Source organism: Canis lupus, chromosome 2 (assembly GCF_011100685.1).
Source record: "Canis lupus familiaris isolate Mischka breed German Shepherd chromosome 2, alternate assembly UU_Cfam_GSD_1.0, whole genome shotgun sequence".
NCBI lineage: Eukaryota > Metazoa > Chordata > Mammalia > Carnivora > Canidae > Canis > Canis lupus.
Genome location: NC_049223.1, coordinates 27,548,434 through 27,557,476, shown reverse-complemented (window position 1 = coordinate 27,557,476; position 9,043 = coordinate 27,548,434). Strand labels below are relative to the sequence as shown.

General features: G+C 55.5%; 1 protein-coding gene across 1 annotated transcript in view; it reads right to left on the bottom strand.

Moving 5' to 3' along the window:
• Positions 1-1,226: 1,226 nt before the first annotated feature.
• Positions 1,227-9,043, bottom strand: part of ITIH5 (inter-alpha-trypsin inhibitor heavy chain 5) — a 75,116-nt gene continuing 67,299 nt past the window's right edge. Inside the window, exons 11-14 of the mRNA XM_038530171.1 lie at positions 6,983-7,036; positions 4,803-4,919; positions 3,250-3,627; positions 1,227-2,276 (exon numbers count right to left, since the gene is read on the bottom strand). Coding sequence (XP_038386099.1) covers positions 1,993-2,276; positions 3,250-3,627; positions 4,803-4,919; positions 6,983-7,036 — 833 coding nt within the window. The 3' untranslated portion in view covers positions 1,227-1,992. The remainder of the gene's footprint in view (positions 2,277-3,249; positions 3,628-4,802; positions 4,920-6,982; positions 7,037-9,043) is intronic.

Sequence of the window (9,043 nt, the reverse complement as noted above, 5' to 3'; positions counted from 1 at the left end):
GTAATGTCTACACCCAATGTGGGGCTTGAACTCACGACCCTGAGATCAAGTGTTGCTTGTGGCTGGGTGCCACTCCCCCTGCAGCCCCGAGACCTGGACCTGGACGGTCGATCACTGCCTCAACACTGACAGGGTGGGCCGAGTCCCTAGGTTGGCGGGACATCTGCCCAGCGGGGGCCGAAGTTACGTAACAGGGAGGACCTGGGGGAGCCTGACAGTGGCCCAGCCGGTACCCCTGGTGCACACATCTCCTCTTCCTCTGAGCTCTGAGCTATGGACGCTTCTGTCAGCAGTCTGGGCTGGTGTCTTCACACCGCTGGCCTGAAAACAGGCAGCTGAGTCTGGGAAGATGGGAGTCAGAAAACCCAGAGCTGGCGGGGCCGGGCCTGGTGGGTGCACCAGAGGGACACCGCGTCTCCGAGACAGAACTTCCCCCACCCCCGCTGCACTAACAACCTCCTGAAGCCGCCTGGTCCGACAGGAACATGTGGATGTCATTTTGCTGCTCGAATGTGCCCCATGGGAGGGTAAATACGATAAACAATTTTCTTGACTCTGATTTCCCTCCAAGTGCTAAGTATGGTTCCATGTCTCCTGAAAGCTCGCTCTGGAGTCACTCCCGACTGGGAGAAACCTCTTGTGAAGCCAGCACAAAAGCTTTTATTTAGTTCAGCCTCACGTTAAAATATTCCATTTCTCCAACCCAAATCTTCCTTTTCTCTGCCATGTGGCTTGAGTGGCACCTGTGTCCACCTGCGTCCTGGCCACGCTCTGCACCCAGGGAGGACCAGGCTTTGCTGAACCCCGGTGGCCCCAAGAAGACCAAACAGAGCAAAGGCAAGAACTGGCGAGGAGGCAGGGTGGGGGGCCCCTGATGCCACCCTCAGCCTCGCTTCCCCGGGATAGCGTGATGGGCTGTGGGGTGGAGGGGAATCCCGCCATGAGAAGGGTGGTGCTCCCTGACTCTGAAGCCCCCGCCACTGATTTTAACCTTTGCCTCGTGGGATCAGATTGCTTGTCCAGGTTCTGGGACCAGGTTCTGGGACCCGTTCTTGGGCTGATTTCCTGGCTCGGCCTGAGACACGGGAAAGCTCCTCAGCTGTGTAAGCACGCCTTCTGCCGAGAACCTGCGAGCCAGGACCTGGAGCAAAGAAGGCCAGAATTCTGACAATGGGAGAAGAGCGCCAAGTCCAAGGTGGGCCAACACTCCAACCAAGACGGGCCTGTAAAAAACAGCCACATGGGGTAGTCCTTTTATTAGCTTACCGGAATAAACAGGAGAGCACCCATCGGCACCGTTGAGTGGTTTACAAAGCCCACTAGACGTCAGCATCTGGGATGCAGATTTTCTATTTTCAGCCAATTTGTTTTTAATGAAAATTCACTTTCCAGGGCAAGATACCACAGCAGGAAAAAAAAAAAAAGAAAGAAAAGAAAAAAAAATAAAATCCTCTCCTAAGAAAAGACTTAATTGCTTACAATGATCAAATCTACGAGCTATTTGCCTGACCCATGGCCTAGGCCCCATGAGAGGTCCCCCCGAGGCAGAGGCTGACCACACATCTGGAGAACACGGTGGCTCTGAGAGGACGGAGTCCTAAGCATCAGCGTGAGGTGCAAAGCAGAGCGCCCAGACTTGGCCGTTTGCACGGAGAGAAGCAGCTTTGTGGCAACGTCCCTTTGGACAGGCTATGGGGACAGAGACGCAGACCTCTTGCTTTTAAGTATGACTTTTGCCCCTGGGGGCTACCGGCTTTATGGTCCAGAGGGAGGGGGGAGGCAGGATGGGGCAGTGGCAGGAAACAACAAGCTCCCTCCCGGGCCGACCCTGCCCTTTGCTCCAGTGGACATCCGGCCTGCCCGCCGCCAGGGGTAGGTCGCAGGTGGCAGCAAACAGCCGGGATGCCAGGCACCTGCAAGCAACAGGAACCGCACCGGGGGGTCCCCGAAGACCACATCCCTGTCCGCACGCTGAAGTCACAGCTGTTGGCGTCAGAGTGCCCTGGACGGTCCCAGGCCAAACGAAGTCTCGGAGTCGAAGGGATGGGCTGCCAGGTAATCCTTGTACGCCCCGTCTATCAGCTCGGCCGCGTTGTTCCTGGCGAACCAGCAGTCAACCTGCTCCTCCCCGTTGTAGATTTTCCGTTGTTTCCAGACCACCGGGACCCGGTGTCCTTTCACCTTCAGGACGGTCTCGGGCTGCTCGCCGGCCTGGGGGTCCTTGCCGAGCCCGGCAGGCTCCTCCGTGAGTCTGGCCTCCTGGTTCAGGAACTGACCTGGCAGGACACAGAAAGGCACCGGCTCTAAGTCGGGGGCAGGGCACCCTGGGCTGCAAGAGCCGATTTCGGTGTAGGCCACGGGTGACCAGCCAGCACACGGGCCTCAGGGGCCGCGACCCCGCCCACCGTCCTGGGCTGGACTCCCCGGCATCAGACCCGCATTGGGAGGACGCAGATTCGGGGAGTGCGAGGCTGGGCTCGCGGTGGCCTCCTCTCTGGAAGCCGTCCCAGCTGCGGACACTGGACAGCTGCCTAACGATGAGGATAGACAGCTATCCACGGCGTCCTCGGGAACTGGGAGACGGGGACGGGACGGACACTCAGGGAGGAAGGCTGGGTCTCTCCCCTCCCCGGGGCTCCCGGTCCCCTCCTCGACGGTGCGCTCGGTGGGAATGGCAGTCGGTTTGGCCTGTTTCCGATCCGCATCCCCGGAATTCTGCAGGTCAAGTGAGGGCACCGCCGAGGCCACAGCAAGACCGGCCTGCGTGTGGGAGAGGCGGCTCATGCTTGGCAGCGAAGCCGGACAGAAACACAGCCAGCTCCAGCGCCAGGAAATCCTGCTTTCTAAACTGGGCCCTGGCGGCAGCTCACCCTTCACCATGGGCAGGGGGCCCACAGGGCCTACACGTGGCCCGCAGGAGGGGACCGCCTGCGGCCCGGAGCCGGGCGGGGACTCAGGCCTGGTGCTGGGCCGTGCACTGCCCTGTATTCGCTTCTTCTCACTGAGTCAGGAGCCAGGCCTTGAGAGGAGGACTCAGAAAGTCTTTGCTCACTTTCCCAGAAGGCCAGTGAGAATTCACTGATATGGCTGTTCCAGAAAGTCACTGGGGCAGGGGGCGTGGGGTTGGGGGGCAAGACCTGTCACTCCACCACCGCATTTCTCAATTAAGCTAAACACATGGGCTGGTATCAGCCTCGCTTTGGGAAACGGAGCTCTACACCCCGCACCGGCGTGAGAGCAGCTGCCTACCTAACAGCCCGTGGCAGTTGCCAGAGAGGCCTTTGCTGTTGGAGATGTAGAAGCCCAGGTGGTTTCGCTGGTAGGGGGCTGGCTTTTTGTACAGGTGAATGAGGATGACGAAGGCGATGGTGTTCTGGATGGTAACGGTGACGTTGGCATTGGCGGACACGGACACCTCCAGCCCCCGACTCCCCGCCACCGCACTCTGGTTGCAGGGGAGGACCAGCCTGTCCCCACCGTCCAAGATGACTCTGTTGGGCGTGATCTCCAGGTAAGACCTCTCGGGCTTATTGACGAGGATGGTGATGGTGCGGAAGTATGTGCGCTGCTTCTTGTGGCCGCCTGGGGGAGCCGGGGCCCCGATCAGCTCTCCATTCACGGTCACGCCTGGAAGGCAGAGGGGACGAGGGCAGTGGTTAGCGCACCATCCCACCAAGGGGACGAGGGCAGTGGTTAGCGCACCATCCCACCGTCAGGCTAAAGGCATCTCATAGATTTTCCTTCCTCCTCTGGCCTTACTTCTGTGTCTCCAGCACCATGAAGTCTGACTCACAGGTAGGTGCCCCTCTGTCCTACTGAATGGCTGTGTGCATGCGTGCAGGTGTGCGTGACATCGTCCCTATGTTGGAGCAGGGGAACGAAGATGTGGACTTGCCTTCCCTGGGGCAGGGGGAAAGGGGGAAGGAGAAATCCCAGCACGAGCAGAGGCCAGCTACTGCAGCCTGGAGGCTCCAGGCATCTCTGGCCGTTTCTTCACAGACACCATGCTGATCACAGAAGTGCCAGGAACAGGCCCCTAGGAAGGTGGGCACCTGCAGGGAGGGGTACGGTCAGGCCCCCATCTCGCTGCTGAGCCTGAGTTAGGATGCGCGGAGACTTAGCCCGAAGGCTCGGAAGCCTTGCAAGGGAACAAGGTGGGAAAGGAGCCCCGGGATCACGTATTAGGTGATTACACCACAGGTGTCACCTAGCCTTCCAGAAACGCCACAGAGCCATCCCTCAGGCACTGTTCCCTGCGGGTGACTCGAGACCTCTTATACCCAGCCCCTCTACAGCCTGCAGGAGATCGGAGCCCTTTTCACCTCTGCATTCGATGCACACAGAGCTGGAGGCTTAGCCTCACGTCACGGAGGAGCTGGGAGAGACGGCTTGAGGGCTCCAGCCTTCCTGCCATCACAGTTTTGGAACGGAAAGACGTGCCGACAATAATCGATCGTGAATCTATGCAGCCCCTGGGCGTTCACAGAACCACTTCACATCCGCTATTTCATCCGGTCTTCACAACAGCCAGTGAGAGTGGCAGAGCGAGTACCCCTGTCCCCAGGTTCCAGGGGAGACGTGTGCCCAAGGCTCAATGAGTTAAGCCAGAGCAGGGCTTCCAGCCGTCGTCCTCCTGACTCTAGCCCCGCACGCAGTCGGCTTCCTTTAATTAAGCCCCCATGATCCTCGGGGAGTGTCTGTCATGTGGGCCCTTCTGTACATGGACATCCGTCCCAAGAACAGAGGGGGCCCTCACACCTACCTCGCCCTTGCCCGGAGGTCGCAGGGAGCGTGGAACTTACCAGAGTCCGCGTGGTCAGAGACGAGCCTTAGGATGTCGCCCGGCTGCCCATCAATGTTGAAGCAGACGGTGAGCTTGCTCAGGGGGAAATCCACGACAAAATGGGGATCTCCATCCACTGCCCGACCAGGAAAAACCAGGAGAGAGCAAGAGAGACATTTACTGGGCGCCTTCCATGTGTGAATACTCCCTCCCACTTGCTCACGCATGATTGGCTCGCCTGTCACTGATCCTCGACGTCAAAACGAGGAAGGGGACTGGGGGGGCAAAGGGACACACCTGGGGTACAGGGTCAGCGTGTGAGGGGTGTGAACTCGGGTCCCCTGAATACAACAGGATGCTCCTTCCACCCCACTCAGGTCAAAGAAAATCATTTCCTTTCTCCTTTGACCCCCCGAGGGAAGAGCTGTGGATGCAAACCCTCCATCTCCAGTGACCGGAGCACCACAGCACTAGATGCACAGTGGCCAGGCTCCACAGTCCCTACATGACAGTGACCGAGCCCAATGGGGGTGGGGGGTGAGCACGAAGGCCACAGAGTCACTGGGTGCTGGAAAAGACGGTCAGCGATGACCCTGCAAACCCCTCCTCTGGGGCACGTGGACCTAAACACTCTCATGGGTTTGTCCACAGATAAGACCACAGAGTGTGGCCAGTCTCTGTTCCTTGCACATTCTCCTCATTTTTGCCTCTGGACAACAGACACGAAGGGCCTTGCCTCCGGCCGTGCAGACAAAATAATTCCCGACCGTCTACATCAATTCTCTTCCCTCACTGGAGAGTTAGTTCCTTTCTAACTTTTATGCCAAATGCAGCGTGTTTCTGGATGCCTCTGTGCATCACGCGCATATGCTCGTGCACGCATCTGCATACGGTCAGTCTTTTCAAGTCGCGAGCAAATTAATGTCCTCGGTGTAACTGCTAAAAACCAAAACAAAACAAAAAAACTTTCTGTCTCCGTCAGTCACGACTCAGAAAGGCCCATGAAAGAATCTGGCTGAAGTCACTGTGAAGTGCCTCGGGCACCCTACGACACACGAAGAAATACAAGGTGGTCTTTTGTAGATGAGAAAGAAAAAAAAAGACACCCATCAGAGGTAAAATCCTAGTCCGTATTTTTGGCACTCTCCAGGTACGAACATTATGTGACAATTCTGGAGCCTGGTTGGCTCAGTGGGTTAAGCGTCTGCCTTCGCCTCAGGTCATGATCCCGGGTCCTGGGATGGAGCCCCGAGTCCAGCTCTCCTTCCCCTTGCCCTTCCCCCCTGCTCGCTTGCTCTCTCTCTCTCTCAAATAAATAAAATCTTTAAAAAAAAATTATGTGACAGTTCTTTGAGAGTTTCTTGAGCTCACACCACATCATTTCTACTCAAATCCTCCAAATCCTTTTACACGGAAAGATGCCGCTTGTTTCAAAAAGGAGAGGACGGGTCTGAAAGTCATTATTCCATGCCGCATCCATGGGGAGAGTCTCCTCGCATTCCACAAAGCATGTGCGTGCGCAAAAGAGTTGTCCTCTTCGCATCGGAGCCCGCGAGCATCCTCTCCGCATGGCTAACTTCTAGAACGTTCCTGGCTCTGCGATCTGGCCCGTCGAGCATATCAGCAACAAGGCAGTGATACCCACAGAAGATGACGTGTGTTCTTTGCAGGACCTTTGAGGACTAAAACTCTGCCTTTGTGTTGTTAGTCTGCCTGGATGTTCCTCATAATCCCAGGAAGCTGGCCGAAGGAAATTTTATGCTATTTTTATTGGTCTTTCCCTTCTAAAGCCAAAGATTAAAATAACAACAATAATAATAGACTCTGCACATCACAGATATCCGTAACACGGGCAGCGGGACGCACGTCCCCTTTGCATCTCTTGAAACAAGTGACTTTTAAGCTCAGTAATGATGGAAAGGTGCCTCTGCTCTGCATGTGCCCCCCCCCCCCCCCCCCCCCCCCCCCCCGTCAGGGCTGCCGGGCTCCCTGGGGCCACAGCCTCGCCTCGGTGTTTGCAGGACGGATCCCTCCCCCTGTTCTTAGAACTGCCTCTCGCTGCTGCCTTTTGCTGAACAACCGTGGGTCCCGTGTCGTGCTCTAGGGGCTGGCGTTTTACTGGCTTCGGGGAACTCCTGGTGATCCACCTGGTAAACATCTCAGCCCTCAAGGGACACACAACCACAGGCTTTTCCTTACCTGACGTTCTGGAGACCTTAATTCTTGGGCTGTACGGTTTCTTGAGAGCAGGTCCTAGAAGGAAGGAAGAGAGCCACCATTGTTATTCATTAAGGGGGATGAGGGCAGAGGCACAGACAAGAGGTCCGGGGTGAGTGAAACACAGCTCTCGAATGCACCTGTGGTCATTTAAAAACATCACCTCTTTGGTTTTATTTTTTTTGTTGTTTTATTTTATTTTATTCATGAGAGACACACAGAGAGAGGCAGAGACACAGGCAGAGGGAGAAGCAGGCTCCATGCAGGGAGCCCGACGCGAGACTCGATCCCGGGTCTCCAGGATCACACCCTGGGCCAAAGGCGGCGCTAAACCGCTGAGCCACCCGGGCTGCCCAACATCACCTGTTTTAACCAAGGAGCTGGGCCTCCCAACACACAAGTGAAGGCGTACCACGTGAACACTGGGTTATTTTATTCCTTTATACATTAGGTCATATTCTTCCTAAGATTTCTGCATACATCATAAGAGAAAGCAAAGCTAATAATAATAATAATAATAATAATAATAATAATAATAATAGAAAACATTCTATCCTACTAACGAATAGTTATGGGCTGGGAGTACAGCTGTCCAATGGATACAGAGGCTCAGGTTTGCAAGTTGAAAACAGTCCTGGAGACCTGTGAATATGTGTCACACTACTGAACTGTATACTTCGAAACGGTTAAGATGGTGAATTGTGCATTGTTGTTTTTTTTTTCAATTTAAAAAATATAAAAATGTAAAAATAAAAGTAATAATCCAGATAGAGTTATCATCTGAATCCTTCAATAAATGGCTACTCCTACATCCCTCGCAGCAGAGGGATCTAGTATTTGTGGAGTGCTTGCTATGTACCGAAGACTTGACGCGTCTAATCCTTGCAATGGCCCTTCAGGGGGATGCTTAGGATCTACATTTCATAGACCAGGGAACAGAAGCCCAGAGAGGTTCAGACACCTGCCACGTGCCACACCGCAGAAACAGCGGGGGCTGGGTCCTCCCGTTCCGCTCTCCCTACCACACCCAGGTGCTGCTCAGGGTTTAGGACCTGAGGAATAAATGAGACAGTGTTTGCAGGCCCTGGGTTCATGTCAATTCCCTCCCCTTAGGAGATGTGAACTTGGCCGGAATTCAGTAAACTTGTTGCACATATGAAGCACCCTCTTTTCCACAAACCGTTATTACTGAGATTATACGGCTGTGCTTTGGCAGAACTACTTTCCCCTCTCCTTTTCCTGTGCCTGTCACTGCTGATTTCCCCCAACGAGACGGCCTGAGACTGGTAACGACAGTTTCTGTGTAGATTCTGAGTGATAAGCACGCAAAGGATGAATTCTCTCGAGGATCCAGAGCGTCCTCCCTCACATACGTTCTCAAGACAATAAAAAGCAAGCATTAGGCACGTCTGTGGGGCTCAGGGGTTGAGCATTTGCCGTCGGCTCAGGTCGTGACCCTGGGGCCTCGGGATCGAGTCCCACATCGGGCTCCCTGCATGGAGCCTGCTTCTCTCTCTGCCTGTGTCTCTCTGCCTCTCTCTGTGTGTCTCTCATGAATAAATAAATAAAATGTTTTTAAAAAAAAAAAAGGCATCGCAGGGGAAAGTGTTCTGACATTCCACAAAGCGAGTGTGCCGCGGAGCGAGTGGGGTCCCACCCCCCAGGGGCTGTGTGTCTCCACTCGCAGGGCTGAGCCCCAGGTGCCCATGGCTGGTGAACGTGCACGCCCGGGGGTAAGCGGGCCCGGCTCTGGAGGCTCACAGATGGAGGAGGGCACTTGGGAACGCATCTGTGTTCACCCCTCTGTTCAACCCTGGTGCCTCCAATACGGCCTCGTCCGTGGGCCGCACCCAATGTTGCTGATTGATCAGCAGATGGACTTTATGGGACAGCATTTCCGGGACTAATGCCTCATTTCTCTACAGATCCACTCTTTGCAGACCCCGGAGTGTACGACGGCCGCTGAAGACCGGGCACAGCATGATCTGAGCCGGGGAGGGACAGCAGGGGGCCCCGGCAGTGCACCTGCCGCCCCGGAGGCTG